The sequence below is a fragment of the Myotis myotis genome, unplaced genomic scaffold (assembly GCF_014108235.1).
Source record: "Myotis myotis isolate mMyoMyo1 unplaced genomic scaffold, mMyoMyo1.p scaffold_m19_p_11, whole genome shotgun sequence".
In the NCBI taxonomy this organism is placed as follows: Eukaryota; Metazoa; Chordata; class Mammalia; order Chiroptera; family Vespertilionidae; genus Myotis; species Myotis myotis.
In genome coordinates this window covers 5,539,854-5,562,133 of record NW_023416315.1, presented here as the reverse complement: position 1 = coordinate 5,562,133, position 22,280 = coordinate 5,539,854, and the positions used below count along the sequence as shown (strand labels likewise).

At 51.4% G+C, this 22,280-nt stretch overlaps 1 protein-coding gene across 2 annotated transcripts in view; it reads right to left on the bottom strand.

Moving 5' to 3' along the window:
- AOAH (acyloxyacyl hydrolase) overlaps positions 1-22,280 on the bottom strand; it is a 106,929-nt gene that overhangs the window by 54,009 nt on the left and 30,640 nt on the right. For both annotated transcript variants that reach the window (XM_036327314.1, XM_036327313.1), the window contains exons 5-11: positions 21,005-21,064; positions 14,423-14,493; positions 12,649-12,709; positions 11,508-11,578; positions 10,601-10,649; positions 9,368-9,416; positions 7,222-7,316 (exon numbers count right to left, since the gene is read on the bottom strand). In XM_036327314.1, coding sequence (XP_036183207.1) covers positions 7,222-7,316; positions 9,368-9,416; positions 10,601-10,649; positions 11,508-11,578; positions 12,649-12,709; positions 14,423-14,493; positions 21,005-21,064 — 456 coding nt within the window. The remainder of the gene's footprint in view (positions 1-7,221; positions 7,317-9,367; positions 9,417-10,600; positions 10,650-11,507; positions 11,579-12,648; positions 12,710-14,422; positions 14,494-21,004; positions 21,065-22,280) is intronic.

Below are 22,280 nucleotides of genomic sequence, written 5' to 3'. Positions count from 1 at the left end.
GACACAGACAACAGGGAGGTGAGGGCATGTGCTGGGGAGTGGGAGTGGCTGGGGAGAGGTCAATGGGGGGGAAAAGGAGACATATGTAATATTTTAAACAATAAATAATGTAAATGACACACACACACACACACACACACACACACACACACACACACACGACATACAGACTGACCAATAACAATAGCTGCTCAGTCTGGGGATGATGCCTATTCAATGCACAAACTTCAACTGGAGCTAAATCAATAACTCTCAGGGGAAAGGTATTGCATTTCATCCATGACCCTAGGCCAGTTCAAAAACTTATAAGGCAGCGAAGAAATAGTCAAATAAAGAATTCTAGCAAAATAGGACCCGTAAACATGTAGAAGACAGAATGGCAGGCAATAATCTTTCATCATTTCGCCTGAAAATAGCTCTTTTTATTACTTTGTTACCTTGCTGGCTCCTCTTATCCCCTTCCTTCCCCTTTTCTATTATTTATGATTTCCGCGCCAACCCCGTGATCTGTTGATTCAGTGAACTGACGGCCGCATCTATCTAACTGTCCCCCAGTAAATGAAAACGCATCGCGCAGTTGGACTTGACCGAATTCAATTCCTTCCATCATCACTTGCAGAGCGCCTGGAGAACTGCAGCAAAATTCATAACCGTGAGGAAAGCAGAAGTTTAAAATGCCCTGCTCTTACGGAGAATATCACACGCCAATTCTTTCCTGGGGCCCAGGAAAGGAATTCTTCCGCAACCAGGCCAGGAAGGTGCCCCTCAGAGAGGTGACGCACACCCTCGTTTGGTTTTGTAAAGTGGGATCATTTCTAAGGTGCCAATCAGGATGTCATTTTTCTGGGGTGAGGGTATTCTCCATTTTCTGAGAGGTGATGTCTGGGATTTGGCTCTGGCAGAAGCCCAAAGTCCGCAGTCAAGCCCCAGAGGGAAGGACATGGGACGCTGTGAGGAGGGCAGCCAATGACCAGGCCTGACTGGGCTCTTACTCGCTCGTATGAAATGATCTCATTTCCTCCCTCCCCCCTTTTTCATCTCCTCCCAAGAAGCTGTCACAGAACCTGGCAGCTTCTGTTCCTCTGACTGGCGCCCGATGGCCCTGGCGCAGCCTCTGGCCAGAGTCCCTGTCTCCTCATTGTTGTGACTATTCAGTTCTGCCACTGGCCTGTGAAAATGGTCATAGACAATATGCAAATAAATGAGCATGCTGCATGCCAATAAAACTTTATCTACAGAAACAGGCGAAGGGCCGCATTTGGCCTGAGCGCCGTTGTTTGCTGACCTCTGCTCCAGGGTCTGCCAGACTGTTTCTAGCTGGGCTCCATGTAAAACTGCATTATCTTGGGTAAATTAGCTAAGCTCTCAAAGTCTCCATTTTTTTTCTTTTACAGTTTTTAAAATCCTCACCAAAGGATATTTTTTCCATTGCTTTTCAGAGTGAAAGGGAAGCGGGGAGGGGGGGGGGAGAAACATTGATGTGAGATAGACACATTGACTGGTTGCCTTTTGCACCTGTCCCAACAGGAAGTGGGGAGTGAACCCATAACCCAGGTACATGCCCTGGACCGGGAATCGAACCCGTGACCCTTCGGTACACAGGCTGATGCTCGTCTAACCTCTGAGAAACACCACCCAGGCTAAATCTCTGTCTTTATGAAACACAACAGGGCCATTTAGTATTAAATGAGAGAGTACTGAGTACGATGCCTGGCGTTTGGTAAACACATCTGCTTAATGTTGTCATTATGAGTTTCTGTGTCTGTCTTCCCAATGAGACTTGAAGCTCCTTGAGGTTAGAGACTGCTTTTCATGCCTGGAGCCCAGTTGTCCACCTTCTCTCTTTCCTCTGTTTCTAATACGAGAGCTGCCACAGTGTTAGGTGGCACATGGCTGTCCAGCCAGGGAGTGCTCTTGGCAGCTCCGCTGCAGCGTGGGGTGGCCCTGTGACTGGGTTCTGAAGGATGGGGGGGGGGTGCGAGTGACGTGTGCCACCTCTGTGTCAAGTCTCCCTTCTTCTTCCCTACAGGTGGGAGGCGGTAAGAGTGGGGAGCAGCCACCTTGGACCCAGGCGGCAGCTGCGTGTTGAGGATGTCTGCCTGTCTGGCCAGCCCTGCCTGCTGGCCTCCTGGTAATTATGAGAGAAAAACACGCTGCCATCGTAAGTCATTGAGTTTTGGGGATTCTTTGTTACAGCAGCCGAGCCTATATCCTGCTTGCTTCATAACGAGTCTTCTAAGGACTGACACACTCAGCCTTCCTGCCGGCTCTGGAATATTTCCGACGTGGGACCATGACCTCTTTGCTCTTTCCCAGCCTTCTCTCCTTTGGGCTCTGTACCCGTCAGGCTTTCAGTGCTGATATAAACCCTCCGTTCCTGCCTCTGGAATCTTTGGACCTTGTGTGTTTCATAATGCTCCCTGGGTTTTCCTCTGGGAATGAGGGCTAACTCACCCATCTGACCAATCTCGCAGCCATCGCCTCGAGTAGGAAATCTCTAGGAAATCGTGCAGATGCCAGTCTGGACCCTAAGCACTTGACAAGGGTTGAGATGGGTGTTCTCGGTCCCCTTCATCCCCCCAGGAAGTGGCCTGGAGGGAAGCGGGCAGTTGAATGAACCAATGACTGAATGGTGTGTAGCAACTGACATTCCAGCCATCCCAAATTATCTTCAAGTGCCAAAATGTCCCCTTTCCACATTCCAGTGGGTTTGAGCTTCTAAGTGTTTCTCCTGCGATCAGTGAGTTCCACGAGGCCCATTTTATGGCCGAGGAGCTTGAGGGAGAGGGACGCCAAGCGGGGATCTAATTAATCGGGGGCAGGAGACCGCGCTCCCATCTCAGCGGCGAGCGGGAGGCGCAGGTGTTGGGTGACTCATGCTGCCTCCCTGTGTGGGCACCGCCAGCCAATGTGCTGGAGAGCAGGCGTGGGGGCTGAGCGCGTACAAATGCCCCTCAGAAGCATGGAGCTCCAAGTACTTCCCTCTTGCAGTCTTTCCTCACACCGCGTGTCTGTCCTTTTGATTCTCGCACGTGGCGGTGAGCGCTGAGAGCACGGATGTTTCGGCAGGATGAGCCTGCGAGAGCCCCAGGCTGCTGGCAGGTGGGAGCCCAGATGCTCACCTTGGGCAGGAACAACGGGCCTTGAATTGATCGGGGCTCCAGGCGACAGACAGCCCGTCTGGCTTCTGCTCCCGAGCAGCGGCCGGGAACAGAGGAGAAAGGCACCACCGTGGCGCACACCCGCTCCTTCCTGACAGAGTGAGTGGGCTCGGATCGAGGCCTCCCTTCTGCCCACTGAGCATCTTTCACCTGCCAGCCCTCGAGGTGTTCGAGGAGCAGGGCGTGGCATTGTGCCCACGTGTCCCAACCAACAGCCTTTCCTCATCTTAAAAAACATGGCAATCAAAGACAGCACCCTCCCCTTAAATGCTTCCGGAGTCGACACGGAAGGAGGCGAGGCAGCAGTTCCATGTTTTATATGCACCGTGGAAATCAGGCAGCGATTTCTGCCTGACGGAAGCATTACGCTCACTGGGGCGTTGTTCACAGTGCGGGGAGGGCAGTCACCCAGGGGTTTGAGGCTGATGGCTGTGCTGTCTGCAGTCAGTAGAGTCTCCAAACAGGATCCACAAGCCAGCTCGAGAGGAATGACGTGCAGAGGGCTTGACAGCCAGCAGCCGCCTTGCTCTCGGTGGATATGCATTTTCTGCAGCCGGATGGAAGGTCCCTTTCGCCCTTGGCGCAGCACGAAACTCAATCCGTGCCGCTTCCCCCACCGACAGCAGCCGGCCAGGGTCGTGCTAGGATTTTATAAAGCGCAGGCATCAGTCTCCGCTGGCGAGAGAAACATTCGGGAAATTGTGTTTCAGAGTCGCCTCCCCCTCTGCTCACCCACCCCCACCCACCATCCCATCGGGTTCGGGAGACAGGGCGGGCGTTTTTATGTTTTGGAGATGATCTTCGAGCAGATGGGGTCGAGGCAGGAGGGTGGCAGCTATTGTGGGCCTTGGTGATCTCGCCACCTTCCTTTCTTTGGCAACAAAACAACTCCAGCAGCGACTGCTTTCCCAGTGAAAGGAGACAGGAAAGAGCCTGCAAGTGTTTTCAGATCTGTTCCTTTAAAATCTTTCAAAGTTGAGGCCTTCGGTGTGACAAGGAAGCTCATTGCGCCCCTGACTCCTGGGGGCATCTGGGAGGGAAGGAAGCTGTTTAAGGGGAAGGCAGGACCACCCAGGCCCCCAGCGGGGTGAGGCTCAGGGCCCTGCTTCTGTGGAGCCACAGGGCGATTCTTCACACTCTCTTTATTGAACTACAAGTATCTTTCCAAATGAGCTCACTCCTAATCTAATTAGCAGTAAACAGGCCTCCTGGGTGCCACATTGCTTAACCGATGGATGGCATGAGCCGGAGAGAAGGGGCTGCTCTAGGGAAGATCCCCGGCTGTGGCTTCTTTGTGGGGGTGCAGTTGGGACGGGTGATGCGCTTGCAGGGGTGTCTTCTGCTTTACAGGGAGACAGAGGCAAGCGCGTGTCGGGTGGTCTCACAAAGGAGTTGCCTATTTGTTCTTTGTGTGTCCCACACGCCTGAGGCTCTCCGAGGACTGGGTTCTTTCCGCTCAGTCTCCACTGGGTCATTCGCCCCTGTCACAGGGTTCGGCGCACAGTAGGCCCCGGGCTAGTATTTGGCGATAGGTTGTTTGTCCTTGCAACAACCTTTAAAAGCCAAACAACCACAACATGAGGTGTGCTCTGAGCTCAACGTACCTCATGGCTGTCTGCGAGGCATGGCCCCTCCGTAGGCTGACCCCCTGTGCACATGAAGGGGTTCCATAGGTAGCACATTTAAAAAATTGGAAGCTTTAAAAAAAGGGGAGCATGAGCCATAGTAGCCAAAATAAAGAAGCCATAAATCAGCTTCATATTTAGTCTCGGGGGAATGATTTAGTAGTTTATGGCTTGTACACTGAAGGAGATTCCATGGAACAGGGAAGAAGATAATAACCTAAAGACTAAGTTGTGTCCAGCTGGCGTGGCTCAGTGGTTGAGCGTCGACCCATGAATCAGGAGGTCATGGTTCGATTCCAGTTGCGGGCTTGGTTCCCAGTAGGGGGGTTGTAGGAGGCAGCTGATCAATGATTCTCATCAATGATCTTTCGATCTCTTTCTCCCTCTCCCTTCTCTGAAATCAATAAAATATATTAAAGAAAAAGACTACGCAATGTGGAAAATGATTATGATTAGTACTAACTGTAAAAAGGGCGGGTCACCAGTTGCATACTTGCTATTCATGTGACTGCCTTGTGGGTGGAATTACAATGGGGGTGGAATGCTAGGAAAGAATGGAAAAATACTGAGAAAAGTTTGAGATGATGGGGGAATTTTTTTCTTTTTTTTACTTCTCAAAATAAGTTCTAGTGTTGACTTTATGTATTCATTTTTTTCTAAGAAAAATATTAAAAAAATATTTCAAAACCAATCTTATACCCCAAAATGTTAAAACAATTCTCTCTGGGTGGTAGTATTAAGTGGAATTTTAACGATTTGTTAATAATTTCTGTATTTGCTTATTTTTCTCTATTGAATATTTAACATTTACAAGGAGATAAAAGCAATGTAGCAAATATGCGCTCTCTCCCTTCTCTCACTTGGGGCAGACAGACTTCCTTCCCCGTGGATCTGGGTCATGGCCCTGTGACTTGCTTTGGCTGATGGGTTGATGGCCCTGCGTGAGTTGTGTGTGAATTTACTTGTGTCTGGTTTGAATCCAATCCATGGCTCTACAGCATTTTCATAGCCATTAGCTCACTGAAGCAAATGGCCTTGCTTGAGATTGTTCCTATCCTCATCTCCAGCGTTTCCGGTTAGGTGGCTTGTTTAAAGTGACACCGACAGGAAATGATTCTGCCACCTGCTCCCTGGGTGTCTATAAAGCCAGGCCGTGCTGTAATAACATCTACATGACAGACCTTCTGCAGAGATTCAATAAAGCAGTGCCTTGGTTTCCTTAGCAGGTTTCCTTAGCTATTTGCTGAAAACAAAACCAAGTAATCACCTAATCTTGTATTATAATACTTGATACATATATGATATACTAGTAAGTTCCTTGAAAACAAAGTAGAAGAAAAGTTACCCAGAATTCTCCCGTCCAGAGGTACCAGGGTTACCCACTGATCCACAGCCTTCCAATGCTTTTCTTCGTACATACGCACACATATTATATATTCACAAAACACCATACATACCACTTTGTAACATGCTTTTGCCCCTAACAAATGATCATAAATACAGTTTCTTGCCAATAAATGTGTCTATAACAGTGGTACTAATGATTGCATATTTCATTTTATGGATGAAATATAATTTTACATATCCAATCCCCTATTTTTATTTTTTTAATCCTCACCCAAGAATATTTTTTCCATTGATTTTTTTTTTTTTTAGAGAGAGTGAAAGGGAGGGAGGGAGAGAGAGAGAAACACTGAGGATAGAACCTAAAACTGAAGTATGTGCCCTTGACCAGGAATCGAACCAATGACCCTTCCATCCACTGGCTAATGCTCTAACCACTGAGACAAATTGACCAGGGCATCTAATCCCCTATTTTTAATTTCTTTTCTCGTTTTTACTATTATAAATATCTCTTGGATGAATATTCATGGACATAGATTCTTGAGCAAGTGACTAGTCAGGTTTAAAGGTAAATTTCCAGATGTGGAATTACTGGTTAAACCACAAACATTTTACTGTCACTTTGTACATATTGTCCAATTGCCTTACAGCAAGCATGTCAAACCCAAAGGCGAACACAGGCCAAATAAATGAGGCATGCGGCCCTCAGGCTGTGAGTTTGACATGCTTGCCTTACAGAGAAGTTCCAACACGCCCATGGTACCATAAGCTTGCTAATACTGGACCTTCATCACTTAACCTTTGTCTACTTGATAGATGATAAGGGATACTACAAGTGATACTACACTGTCACTTTAATTTGTTTTCCAATAAGATGTGCTGGCTCTTGTTTTGAGTCTATTGTGACAAGGCCCTCGCATCACTTCTCACATCGTTGGAAATGAACTGAACTGGAGCGGGTGCGCCTTTTATGGCAGATTTTGCTGAGCAGGAAAACGTGCACCTGTTTGGAGTTGGCATCACATTTAGAGAGAGCGGGGGAACAGGCACAAGGCCAGCACAGCCGGGAGATTGCTGCCAACATTACTTACCAAGGACATCTGCGAAGCCGTGATCCATTCCAGAGGGATGTGGAAATGAGCCCCGGCCGAGTCTCCCAGCAGCACGATTCCCCTGGGCTCTGACCCTAGGCGGCACAATGCATTTGTGTTATTTATGCTCTCGTGGCTGCAAGCCTCCAGACGGCGTGGTCAGGGCATCAGATGCCCTGGTGTGTACCCCATGCACAGAGCACCGTAGCAGTGATGCATGGCTGCTGTTTGTGTGTTGCAGGGTGAGGGACATAGCCTTTAGGAGCTCGATGAGATTCCAGGCCATCGAAACCGCGAGCTGAGCGGTCCGGAGGAAGGTGTGTTTCCCAGCTCAGCATGAAGCAAACTGCCGTGAGACACCCTGAGTGAGGGCGGATGAATAAATGGATCAAAACTTTATCTGGACTCAGCAATATGCCCTCAATTTTGGTTCTGGAAATTGCTTTGTGGAAAACGCACCGATTTCTAACATAATTCACTTTAAGAATTACTGATCTCATGGAGCAATTTTGATTTATTGAAGATGTGATGGACCCTGAAAGCTCTTAATCCACATAGGCAAAAGCACTGGGTGGGCGGTTCTGGAGGATTGATGGAGCAACAGCCAAACGAAGGTCTCTGGGCAGCCCGAGGGTGTGGGGTAAAGAATCACTGAATCTGATCCTGGGCCCATCTACACAAATCATCCACCCATGGGCGATGCACATACACTCCCAAACCCCTTCAGATCCTGGGAGAAGTGATTGATGCCTCCCAGTCAGAGAGGACAGCCGCCTTCCCCCACTCCCACCCTCACCCCTAAATCAGCTTCACTCCAGTGGCTTCCTGTCTTGGGACTGTGACAGCTAGTACTTGGCCACACAAATGGTGACGGCGAAAGCCCAGGACACCTGGGAGGGGTTGGGACTTTGGGAATTAAAGGGGCTTCCCACAGTGACCTAAAGCCCTACGCCAGGATTTCACTAGATCTGAGTCTATTTATTCATGAGTGTATTTTTTCATTCATTCTTTTATTCACCCCACAAGCATTTTTAAACTGTGTAACGAGGCACCGGGTCTTTGCCTGTTCTGCCCCCTTCCTGCCCCTCTGAGAATGGAACTATAATTAATTATATTTAAGTTGACTTAGGGCAAGGACTGTATCATGTCTGCCCATGAAAACTCAGAGCCAAGTATAGCTCTTGGCACTTAAAAGAATAGACATTCAGGGAATATCTGTTGAATGAATGAATGAACGAATGAATGAATGAAAGAAATGCTTCTAAATGTTGGGGAAAGCCATTGCTTAGGCATAAAACAGCGATGCTACCACAGGGTCTCGTTGGGCATCACCGGGAGTGTTTTCAGTAAGTTGTGGGTGGTGATAGGTTCCTCCTAACGGTACTGGTAGCCCAGATGTCCGAGGCATTTAGGATTTAGAATACAGAGCTCAGCTACTTTGGGGAATCCAATGGCTGCAGCCTGGAGGGTTCCCTGAGTCACCAGGTGTGAGCCTTCACCCCGGTTGACAGGGACCCCGTCAGTACAAGCCCAGGTCCCTGAGCCTGTGTGTTGATGACATGGAGAAGACGAGAAAGGGTCGTCTGCACTGAGTTTCTCATCTGGGGAAGTGCTGGGTTCAGTTACCCTGTTCTCTACGCTGCGGCTTTTTCTAATGTTATCATTCAGGTTTCCAATCCTCAGGGAAAGGAGTGGATTACACAAATTCAGTTTTGCTTTCTCTAGATTCTGCCTCCTTTTACTAGAATCCTTCTCATGTCCCGTTTGGATTTGTCATGAAAATAAATGTAAATTGACCAAGTGTAAGGCCTAGCGCAGCCGTGGGCAAACTACGGCCAGCAGGCCGTATTCGGCCCTTTTGAAATGAATAAAACTAAAAAAAAAAAAAAAAAAAAGACCGTACCCTTTTATATAATGATGTTTACTTTGAATTTATATTAGTTCACACAAACACTCCATCCATGCTTTTGTTCCGGCCCTCCGGTCCAGTTTAAGAACCCATTGTGGCCCTCGAGTCAAAAAGTTTGCCCACCCCTGGCCTAGCATCAGGCACTTCCTCACTTGGGTGGTCTGTTCCCTTCCATTTGCCTCCGACGGGAAAAGGAACATTCTGTTGGGATGAACAAACAGACTTTGACATTCATACCTTCACAGAACTTCTTCTCATAGGGGATTCCGTCTTTTGGATCAACACCCTTTAAAAAAGAAATGACAAGATTAGCAGTTTGTCTTTAAATTTATGAGACACATACACCAAATCCTTCCCAAATGGCTTTAAAAGTAGAAAAAACAATAAAGAATTTAAATTAAAAAAAAAAAGTTGAAAAGGCAAATCAGTAGATCAAACCCTTTAGGTCTCTCGAGTCCTTAATCGGACACAGCCATGTTCCATGTGAGGAAGCTGGGCTTTAAGGAACTGGGGGTGGGGGGTGGGGAGAGGTCCAGACCCTGGACTACCTTGTCCCAGAGGCTGCCGGCAGGGTGCTGGAGTGCAGGGTGTCCCTCTGAGGGAGCACTGAGGCCCCACCAGCGACCCGGACAGGGCAGAGCACAGTGTCTTACTGGCCTTCCTCACGGGTGGCACACCCCGGAGGCAGGGAAGGGGCCGTGGAACAAGGACGGTCTCACACACTGATCACCCCTCCTTATCCCCCAACTTGACCACTTAGCTTGAGTTTATCAGAACAAGAGTGGCCTTGGGGGTCTTGACACCTTAAGATCTATGGGGGATGTCCCCTCCTCCTCGTGACAAGACAGGTGCCTGGCAGGTGGGGTGACCCTGCCTCCGACTAGCCTTAGGAAACAGAAGGAAATGGCTGCCATGACAAGAGACAGCCCCGCTTGCCCTAGGGGATGGTTGGGTTGCTGTAAAACTTTGCTAACACCACTCTCCAGCTAATTTCACACTGTTCAGGGGAGAACTCAGAGGTCACGTGTGGGTGACCTTCAGCGAGACTTATAGGGGCTGTGATGATGACCGGCCAGCTAGGCTCAGTGGTTGAGCATCGACCTATGAACCAGGAGGTCACGGTTCAATTCCTGGTCAAGGGCATATGCCCAGGTTGTGGGCTCCATCCCCAGTAGGGGGCATGCAGGAGGCAGCCGATCAATGATTCTCATCATTGATGTTTCTCTCTCTCTCTCCCTCTCCCTTCCTCTCTGAAATCAATAAAAAAAATATATTTTTTTAAAAAGGGGCTGTGATGAGAGAGCCCCACCTCCCGTTAGAGTGTGGACCCCCTCGTGTGTGACCGGAGCCCTACACCTCTCTTCATGCAGCAGAACGCCTGGCTCTGGCCCATCCTCTTCCTCAGGTATGACGAACACAAGGAAGGAAGTGGGGTCGGGAGGCAGGTGGAGGTCGCCTCTAGTTGCTCACCCAGATGCCGTTGCAGTTGGAATCTCGATGTTCATCCCAGCGGTCTGGCCTGCGAGGAGAACGTCAGCATTGGTCTGGGCATTCACTTGTCACTCAGTGACTGAGCGTCATGAATGATGCACACGTGAGTGCCACCCATAGTGTCAGGGACAGACAGCAGGCCAATCACGGGAGACAGCCTCCGCCCTGTGCTGTGACGAACAGAAGCCTCTGCTTGGCCGTTATCTTGGTTTGGGATGTTTGCTGGGAGCGGTGGACCAAGTCCAGGCTTTTTGTGGTTGACCCGGTTCCTGGGCTGCGTGGCTGTGGAACAGGGCTGATGGGCGTCCTAAACCAGCCTGCAGGCCACTGGATTTAGACAGGTGAGGCCGTTCAAGTGATGCCTCTCCAATCCCTGACACCTGGCTAACTTGATGCTTTTGCACCGCAGTCACAGCTAAGGCGACACATCCATTTCTGGAAGTGAGAGATGTGATGGGCTGAACACCAGCCCAGGACTAACATGGGACATGCTGGTCACGCCCTGGACCCTCCCCTCAGTCCTGGTGGGAGAGGGGCTGTCTGGGCCCAGCCCTGCGTGTAGGACGCATGCAGGAGGCTGGGTGACGTCCACAGGCACAGCTCATGCGGCTGTTTCTCCTACTGGGCCGTGAGCCCCAACGGGAAAAAGAACATTTCTATCTCGTTTACCACCCAGTGCGCGCAGAGTGCTTGGCTATTAGCAGGTGCTCCCTGAGCTTTTCTTGCACAGATGATGCTCTGGTTTCCCTGAGCTTCACTTCCATCAGGAGATGGGGGGCCCTTCCCTCTGCGGGCATGAACCCCCAGGGCTGGGGAAACGAACGACGCTTCCTGCCTCCCTTTTGGAAGGTAATTTTCAGAATCAGAGACCAGCGGAGACGGTTACCTTCTGCCGGGGTAGGCCATCTTGTCGCTGTCATTGCAGTCTCTCCCTCGCCAGTGGTAGCCGCGCAGCGTCTGCAATCCGAGGGCAAAGTGGGAAGGGTCAGTTCTGTGTTGATGTGAAACGAGGAGGGACAGTCGGAAGAGCCGGGCGGGGGGTGGGGGGGAATGCCATAACTCCAATAGGCAAAGAACACTATTGATCACGAAGATTAAGATGATAACATACACTGTGTGAGGTGCAATGTAACCTGGTCCCAGGGCCAACAACAGGTGGGGTGTGTGGATGTGAATGTGTGTGTGTGTGTGTGTGTGTGTGTGTACACATGCTATTGGGTGTGTGCCTGTATGAGGTTGTATGGGGGTGCATTGTGTGAATGTATATGCACATGGCATATGCAGTTATATGTACACATGTGTGTGCATGCACACATATGTATGTGTGTGTTTCTGTGTGTGTCTATGTGCACCTTTACCAACTGCAGAACTATCCAACTCCCTGAACTTTTTCTATTAATCAGCAGTCTTGTCAGGCTCCAATCATTTGGTTTATTTGGTCAAATGATCAATCATTTCCCTGGATAATTAAAAAGTCTCTAGCTAATCTAGTTGATTACATGGATTTATTATGTGTTGGACCCGCCTGACTTGAAGAGTCATGATAAGGTAGAACACTGGTTTGATTTCCCCATTCCCAGGTGGGAGAGCTGAGTCTCACTAAGGTGGGGACTTTGTGGCTTGTTACCTGCTTGTTTCTTTCTCACAGAGCACCTGCCACCCTCACCGCTCTAAATCAAACATGCACACTCGCAGTCTCATGCGCACACTCGCACACACTTAGAAAAGTAAGTTGAAGTAGGCTTAAGAATTTCCAAAATAATTCCCAACAACCTTCAAGATCATTTCCATCCCTGCGGAGACTTCCAGCTGGGAATGGCTCCAGGAAACAAAACCCAGGCCTACGACCCCCTTCGATGATTCATGCATTTTTCAGATGCCAGAAAGTCCATAAAAACTATGAAATGGTGTGTTATCAAATTAATAATACGCTCAAGGGGAAGCCCATCTTGTCTTATTAAAGACATTTGTAGGAATTGATGCGGAAGCCAGGGAACCTCCCTCTGGTTACCCTGCACCATACTTACTGGGGAAACGCTGTAATTGTCTGAATCGACATCTCTGAATGGCACTGAATTCGTGATAGTTCTGGAAGAAAGAAAACACAACACCGGTGAACTAAGAGAGAAGAAATTGTTTGTGAAAGCAGAGAGACATTTTCAGACGTGGCTGAGCTGGGTTTATGTGATAGAAGCCCATTCTAATAATACTAGAGGCCCGTTGCATGAACAGATTCATGCAATAGGTCTTCCCTTCCCCTGGCTGCTGGCGCCGGTTTTCCTCTGGCACCTGGGACCCAGGCCTTCGCTCTGGCCAGAGCCTTCATTCTTCGCTCCTCCGCTTTGCGCCTACATATGCAAATTAACCGCCATCTTTGTTGGGTTAATTTGCATACTCTCCAGATTGGCTGGTGAGTGTAGCGGAGGGACGGTCAATTTACATGTTTGTCTGTTATTAGGTAAGGTAATAGTAAGAGCACCAGGCCAACTCAGCCAGTCTCTCCGCACCAGCAGAGCTGTTTCCTCTGATGCTTCACTTGCCCCCCGTGGGAAGTGCAGTCACTGAACTGAAGCCTCAGAGGGTGTGGGCATGGATGCTGAGTCCCTGGAAAGGAGATTTTGTTTTCGGTCCAGTCGGTGCGATAGGCACTTACAGGTTGAATTTGTGCCATTGTACATGGCATTCGGTGATGGAAGTCTTTTCTTAAAACTTTCCTCTTGAACAACTTATGCTGAGAACCTTGAGGCATAAGATACAACAGTCTGTATGCATTTATGTGAAGTGATGCATGTGTGGGTTTATGCATAGACGCCCAGGGAAGAGGGCCCATGAAGATGGGGGCAGAGACTGAAGGGATCCAGGACACCGAGGATCACCGGCCAGGTCCAGAAGCTGAGAGGCAAGCAAGGATCCAACCTGGAGTCTCAGGGGCAGCTCAGAGCAAGCAGAGTCTCAGAGGGACCCTGCAAACACCCTGCTTCCAGACCTGCAGCCTCCAGTACGGGGTGAATACATTTCTGTTGTTCTAAGACGCCCAGTGTGTGGATGTTAGAGCGACTCTATAATACAGCCCTGCAGCCTGCCTCGCACCTCTGCGATCTACCTGAAGGCCCTCGCAATGAGAACTAGGCCAGCCTAAAATGGGCTCGAGTACAGGACTGGCAGGATCCAGGATGAGAGCAGCAGGGGCTGATGGGACGGTGTGGCCCCATGTGCGCCTCACAGGTAAAGGGCAGTATTTGGGGTCCTGGAAGCATCACTTGATCACGTAGCGTCTACCATCCGGCACCTGCATAGAAGGTGAGCTTTGGGGAGGACAGAGGCCCCCAGAGCCTGGGAAACACACTGCTCTCCTGCCAGGTCTCAGGCCAAGGAGCCTGCATTCAATCATCCCCAATCAACTCTGAGGAGCAGCCATAACTTAGCATATGCCTTACATTAAGGTTTAGGGAAACTGAGGCCCAGACACATTAAGTGCTTATTTTCAAAGCCAGCTCAGGAGACGGCATTGCCCAAGAGCCAAGAACGTGGATGTCCCCAAAGATCACGCGGGGTCCAATACCCCCTGGGGGTAGGGTCCTTGGCGGCTGGGAGACATGACTTCACCAGCAGCCTGCGGCCCAGCCTTTGAGCCTGTGTTGCTCAAAGCTCAGGCTCTGTCTTCTAGGTTCTAGACGAGTGATGAGAAAGAAAAACGTTCCCTTTCAGGAAGATGCGTTGACATCTGAGGCCCTTTCAGCCCACGGGAAAGAGGGACAGATGCCCCCCGTGCAGTGACGGAGGGCAGCACAGCATACACACCGCTTAATCTTCTGACAGATCTTCGCCAGAAATGGGAGGGAGCAGATATCAGCACCACCTCTTGGGTATTTCTGGAGAGAAAAATAATAAGGAAAAACACTGTTTAGTTCAAGAATGGTTCCCCAACTCCTAGAGGCCCTTCTCCACTGGCTCCATGGTAAGGATTCCTGAATTCTCCCTTCTCCAGAGCCCAGGGCATTTGACTGAACTAAACTTACCACTTGTTCCTGTCCCCACACTCCACATTCATTCCACGTTGGAACCTGTGTTCAGGCTCCTTCCTCAACCTCAAGGCTGCTCCTTTCTGTCCAGCCCGAGAGAGTTCCCACCTCCACCTGTCCCCCTCCACCTGTCTACCTCCACCTGTCCACTCCCACCTGTCCCCCTCCACCTGTCCACTTCCACTTGTCCCCCTCCACCTGTCCACCCTCACCTGTCCCCCTCCACCTGTCCCCCTCCACCTGTCCCCCTCCACCTGTCCACCCTCACCTGTCCACCTCCACCTGTCCCCCTCCACCTGTCCCCCTCCACCTGTCCACCCTCACCTGTCCCCCTCCACCTGTCCCCCTCCACCTGTCCTCCTCCACCTGTCCCCCTCCACCTGTCCCCCTCCACCTGTCCCCCTCCACCTGTCCACCCTCACCTGTCCACCTCCACCTGTCCCCCTCCACCTGTCCCCCTCCACCTGTCCCCCTCCACCTGTCCACCCTCACCTGTCCACCTCCACCTGTCCTCCTCCACCTGTCCTCCTCCACCTGTCCACCTCCACCTGTCCTCCTCCACCTGTCCCCCTCCACCTGTCCACCTCTACCTGTCCCCCTCCACCTGTCCACCCTCACCTGTCCACCTCCACCTGTCCACCTCTACCTGTCCCCCTCCACCTGTCCACCCTCACCTGTCCCCCTCCACCTGTCCACCTCCACCTGTCCCCCTCCACCTGTCCACCTCCACCTGTCCTCCTCCACCTGTCCACCTCCACCTGTCCTCCTCCACCTGTCCCCCTCCACCTGTCCCCCTCCACCTGTCCACCCTCACCTGTCCACCCTCACCTGTCCACCTCCACCTGTCCTCCTCCACCTGTCCTCCTCCACCTGTACCCCTCCACCTGTCCACCCTCACCTGTCCACCTCCACCTGTCCACCTCCACCTGTCCTCCTCCACCTGTCCACCTCCACCTGTCCTCCTCCACCTGCCCACCTCCACCTGTCCTCCTCCACCTGTCCCCCTCACCTGTCCACCTCCACCTGTCCACCCTTACCTGTCCACCTCCACCTGTCCACCTCCACCTGTCCTCCTCCACCTGTCCACCTCCACCTGTCCACCCTTACCTGTCCATCTCCACCTGTCCACCCTCACCTGTCCACCCTCACCTGTCCACCTCCATCTGTCTACCTTTCCCCATCCTTCCCCCAGGGTCTGGCCCACCTGGGGCCGATCTACTCAGACAAACAGAACTCCTCTCCCTCCATGTACTCCAGTGCTTTGTAAAAGGATTCAAAAATGCAGAACCTTTTCAAATAAAATGCTTCCATCCTCTTAGGAGGCAAAATCAAGACTAGTGGGAGAGATATGCCTGAGCTTGGGAGGAAGGAGGAAGGCAGTGCCCATGGAGTCCCCAGGCGAGGCGAGCAAAGGGCATGTGGGCTCCACCAGGCTCCACGCTCTGTGATGCAGGGAAGCCCAGGCCTTTGCAGTTTTAGAAAGAGCGTGGCTTCCATGCTGCCATCGCCGGCGAGAGGAGGAAACGGTGGGAAAAGCTGGGAATCGCCATCTATCACTGAAGGGAGAGGTACAGAGGGTCCTGCCAGCCCCAGGGCCCTCCAGGTGGCTGGGGGCCGTCTCAACAGAGCTGGTGAGCGGTGAGGCTGGCAAAGGAGAACCGGCAACCTCTCAGGCTATACATGAGGTCTCTAGGAAGGTCATGTTTCCCCAACGTTCCAGGGTTAGAACCACAGCCCTGACCAGCGCCTCCAGCTCCCTGTAAGACGTGCAGACAGAAGTCTGTCCTTGTCCTCACGGAGCTCACTGCCCAGTGGAGCGCAGGGGGCCATCCCAGCTCTTAGCACGCTGCCAGGTCTGCAGTGGTCCAGGCAGTAACACGGCTCTCAGGACCCCGGGAGGCGGGTGCGGAGGCACAGACATACGTTCCTGGCTTCGCGACTCCAAGTGCAACCTGCAGACTTGCTACACATGCAATTCGTGAGCCCCACCCTGCCTACTGAGTCAGAGAGCCTGGGGCGGGTGCAGTCATCTGGGTTTTCATGGGCTCCAGTCACGCGATGCCCACTAAGGTTTGAGAACCGCTGTGCCAGGTCCTCGCTGCTGACAGTGTGATTGCAAACGAGGAACACAGGGCGCCAGGGAGCCTTCACAAATGCAGGGTCTCAGGCCCCACTGCAGACCGGCTGCATCACAAACGGCCTTTTACAAAGGTCCTGGGGTGTCTGAGTAGCATGGCTGTGGGTGCAGGGAGCACCCCATGCCCCACGCAGTGCAGTGGGAGCCTGAGATATCAGAGGGCTGCCACACATCTCAGCCTGGCGGAGCCTGGGGAAGCAGGAGACCTTGGCGGGAAGGAGACTTTACTACAAGCCTAGGCTGCTTCTACACGTTGTCCAGGGGAAGGCAGGGACTCTGGGAAGGTGGTAAGCGGCGGGTCACATCTGTATTTCAGGAAGCTATCCCTGGAGGTGAGAGGGCAGCCCGGAGGAGGTGGGATGGGCACAGAGCGCTGTGGGCAGGTGGAGATCCTGAGGCCCCTCCTAGGTTCTCTAACCTCAGCATTACTGCCACTGGGGCTATAAACCTCTTAGCTGTGGGCTGTCTTGTGCACCATAGGATGTATCTGGCATCTAGTCACTGAATGCTGGCAGCCCGAAAAAGTCCCCAGACACATTGCCAAATGTCCCCTCTGGAAGACAACATTGGGCTGGCGGGGAACCACGGATGTACGGCAGGAGAGGGTGGGGAAAAGGAGGGGGACTGGAAGGCTGGGTCCAGCCCCTGGGACCAAGTGGGACCAGGATTAGAGACACACTGTAAAGCGGACGAGCACCAGCATGAGATGACGCCACCTCCCTGCAGGCAGTGTGGCGATCTAGACACATTCTGAGACCCAAGTTCAAAGTCAGGGTGCACTGGAACATCTAAGCTATTGCTTTAGTCTGAAGGCCTGGGTCTAACTAACCCAATGGCCATGTAGATTTTAACACTGATAATAATCAATACACCAACAAATTTATATGGACATCGCCACACAGAAGCTAGGATGGAATAAAATTATAATTGCACAGCTGTCCACGGTCGGAGTTGATCTCTGACAGGCCTGGTGCAGAAACTGGGGCTGGGATGTGGGCAACAGATGACGGAGGTTGTCCAGAGGGCCCCAGAACTCCAGGTCAGACAGAAGTTCTGACTGTGCTGTCTTTTCATCACACAGTGTGGGAACGACTTGCCTCTTCTCATTTACTTGCAAAAGGAACTGAGACGTACACAGAGCACCACTGCAGAAGGCCTCGAGGGCGTGTCTGCCAGCCCCTCTTTCGATCTGAACTGTGCTGGACAGAGGCCAACCGTGTTCTCAGCTCAGCTATGGGTTTACAACGTTCCTCTGGCAGCATGCAATCCCACCTAAAATGACAGTCTTAAATCGGGGCTGTCCCTGGGCACACCTTCATTTTGCAATTCATTTCACCAGCTTCTGCTTGCATCTGGGTTTCCCCCACACCAGGATGTTATATGAAAACAGAAAAAACAGGGGTTGAATGGAGGGAACCCCTGGTGAATGGGACAAATAGAAGGTCAAAGGGCAAGAGGAGCCACTCTGTCCCCAGCTGGCCCGCAGTGGAGTTTCCGCTCGGTGAAAGGCCGTTCCACTCTTGTGTATGATTTTACTTGGATTCACACAGTCTGGGGTGGAGTTTGAACAGCAGCCATGTTTAAAGGCTTCCCAGAAGATTTCATTGAGTGGGTGGGTGTAGGATCAGGGGCATCACGTACAGCCCACCTCCCCCGCCCCAGGCTGTGCACCACACGGTCCTAACATCTCAGAGCCTGTGATGTGAATCTTCCTGAAATTTAGTACCAGGAGGGCTGGTTGAGAGCCATTGACATTGTACAAAGGGCAGGAAGTGGGAAGTAAGTAAGTCTATTTAAATGATGGGTTTCTCACTCACCAGTTGTGTGGAGTGAGCCAAGCACTTCACCTGTCTGACCTTGTGGGGTTGGTCACGAAGGTAGGCTGTCTACTCCACAGGAGTTTTTGTGAAAATTAGATCTAGTGATTCCACGACTCGGGTACTCCAAACCTCACACACCCGGTGTCTGCCCCATCCCTGCACAGTGCCCCCAGGAGCCTCTCTGGGCCTCCTGGCGGTGCGGACCTTCTCTGGAACCTTCGATTCCTTTCAACGACGCAGAACTTCCCCAGTCTGGGTTCTGGCATCTGACGGGCTTGCTGAAACGGCAGGCAGCATCCTGGCTGGGTCTATGACTTTGTCGGCGCCACCCTGAAATTCACTGCCGCCGATACCCTCTGAGCATTTTTTCCAAAACGCTTATTTGCATTTTCTGATTATTTTTTTCCCTGAGAGCTTTAATCTGGAGAGTAAATACATTGGAGGAGGTTTTGGAGAAGTCTATTATTGTTGGATTGTTCAGTAGGTTTCTGTTTTCTGGCTTCATGCAAGGAATTATTGGAATCCGGCCCTAGGAAGTACGCTCGCAATTCTGATGACGGAAATAGAAAACTGTGAAATCCTAATTAGCCCTTGAGTTCATGCCAAGGCAGCTTGTGCGAGTGCGGAAGCTATGCCCTGAGAATAAGTTTCCAGATGCGCGCTGAGAAGGATAAAGGGAGAACTGTCTCATCTTCAGTTCTGTTTAGAATGCGGAACTGCTGGTCAAGGGCTTCAAGCCGTGTTTCAATTTCTCGTTCAGTGACTTAAGCAGATGAGCTAAAGTAGCTCCAATTGGACTTCCGTGATTCACTGAATTAAATAATGATCGGCGATGAGGACATGGTGACTGACTAATAGATCCTGTAGAAATGCCTGCGTATTGCCATGAGACGTGTGTCAACCTTGGACATCAAAACCCAGATGCCCCCATGAGTAATGTTGCCAGAGAAAATAGTGCCCTGGACATACTCGCACTACAAAACTCTTCGTCGCTTATCTGAAATTCAAATGGAACCGGGCATCCTCTATTTGTGTCTGCCAGATCCGGCGAGCTGTGAGCTCTGGGAACCTCCCCTTCACTTTCAAGTTGCCAAGTCAATACTGCCTTCCTGGTAGTGCATTGGGGTGAGTGGTGACCTGGGCAGCAGGGCGGGCCCTGCCCTCATCTTCCCAACAGTCACTTCCTGCTGCCAGGGCTCTAGCATCAAGGGAGACACAATTTTTTTTCCTTTGGTTAATCTTTACCCAATAATATTTTTCCATTGATTTTTAGAGAGAGTGGAAGGGAGAGGGAAGGACAGAGAGAAACATCGTTGTGAGAGAAACACATCGATTGGTTGCCTCCTGCACACACCCCGACCAGGGCCCGGAACCTGCAACCGAGGCACGTGCCCTTGACCAGAATTGAATCTGGGACCCTCAGTCCACAGGCAGATGCTCTATCCACTGAGCCAAACCGGCCAGGGCCGGAGACACATTTTTAAAGGTCTACTCTCTTGCTTCCTTTTCAGCTAGGGCTGGTTTGTAACCAGAGCATAAATCAAACACTTGACTGAGGACAACTAGTTTGAACTAAACATTCTATCTGTTGAATCAAAGTATTATTACAAACAGGGCAAATTAGGGAGCAGGATCATGTGATGATTTCACTGGCATTGACGGAGGGCTCGGTAAGTCCCAGGCCTGCTACCACGTGCTCTGCACACATCCACTCCGCTAGTCCTCACATCCACGCTGCGAGACAGGAACATGTTACTGCCCCATCTCACTGACAGGAACATGTTATTGCCCCGTCTCACTGACAGGAACATGTTACTGCCCCGTCTCACTGACAGGAACATGTTACTGCCCCATCTCACTGACAGGAACATGTTACTGCCCCATCTCACTGACAGGAACATGTTACTGCCCCGTCTCACTGACAGGAACATGTTACTGCCCCATCTCACTGACAGGAACACTGAGGCTCAGTCCCAAGTCTCACATGTAGAAAGGGGAGGAGTGGGAGGAAACACAGCCTCCAAAATGGTCTACTGCAGAGCAGCAGGTCTCAAGGGCGCTCAGAGGACACTTGGGAACATCAGGAGACATTGTTGGTCGTCAGGACTGGGAAGGGGTGGATAAGGATGCTGCCAACTTGTGGGTGGAGGACAGGGATGCAGCCAACATCCTACAGTGCACAGGACAGCGCCCAGGACTAAGGGCTAATCTGCCCCAAATGTGAGTGTTGTTGAGGTTGGGAGGGAGGGGGGAGGGCGCGCTTATTCCCACTTCAATCCCAGGTCAACCAGGGTGCCTTGTGGGCTGGTACCCAGAGCAGCCGCTGGCCTGCGGGGTGAGAGCAGGGCCAGGGGGAGGTCAGCGTGCCCAGGAGGGGCTGGCATTCTCCCCGCGGACCGCTTACCAGAGTTGGGGATCTCTTGACGATCTGTCTTGCCTTCTCCAGGGTGACTTTCCACGCCTCCTAGAAAAACAAAGTTAGACACATTACCCCTTGCGTCTTATCTCTTCTTTCTATGTCTTTTCTAAAGTTAGGATGTTTTCAAGTCTGCGAATTGGAAACAGAGAGATGAGTCCATAAATTAGTGATAATGCGATTCGCACGGAGGCGAGTTCATGGTGGTAACGATCTTGAGGAGGGGACGACCTCTGTGTGGGCGCCACGCGGAGTCCTTTGCAAACATGTCCTTGTTTAATCTTCCCACCAGCTCCGAGGGAGCTGACCTTTCCGCAGACGAGGAAATGGAGACGCAGGGAAGCTAAGGAGCTGGCTGAAGGGCACAGAGCCAGTGTCTGGCGGAGACTCAGTCTGAACCCCTGCCTTCCTGCCCGAGAGGCTCCCAATCTCCCCAAGGACCCAGGTGCCCTTGTGTCTGAAAGCCCCAGCGTGGGGCGGCCCCCGCCAACCCCAGTGCCTGTCCCACAGCCAACAACGAACACTAATTAACGATGACTCATTTATTTCAGCCCTTTGTATTCAGCATGTCTCTATCGAAATAAACCTACGTTTCTATGAAAATTGAAGCTTTTGTGTTTATTTTTTTGGACCACATAAACTGTTGAAACCTTGTTTATTTAGCCTGTGTTAGTCTTTGAGTTTGACATGCTTGCTCTACACCTCCTTCACCTCCCTGAGCCTTTCAACCGTTTCTGGGGACGTGAGCACATCTCGAGTTTACACGGCAAGAATCAAGTGAGCTGATTAATCCAGCGACGGTTGCTATGGGATTCCATGCCTATGATTTGGGGAGAGTTGGGAGAAAAGTAACCTGTAGGGTTGAGGGGGGGTGGAGAGTACTTGCACCCAGTATTTGCTTCCCAGAGTCTTTGTGCCCCTGTGTGTCCTGGCCCCGCCCCGTTCCCCCTCGGTTTGCCCCTGGTATGGCCCTAATGGACCCTGGGTGGTGGGTTCGAGCCCCAGCTCCACTGTTCACTGGCTGTGTGTCCTTGAGCAAGTTCTGCTCGGAGCCCTTCAGAATCCACAGAATTCCTGAGCGCGAGAAAAAGCCCCATTTTTATCACGTGTAACCGGGGGATTACAGTGACCTGCCTCCAAGGGTGCTGCGAGGTTACAGGGCATCGCTCATTCAGCCCCCAGCCCCGGGCCTGCCCTGATAATCCCCTGCTCAACAACGGATATGCTTTTAAAATGTCTTTTCAATGACAGTTGACATTCAATA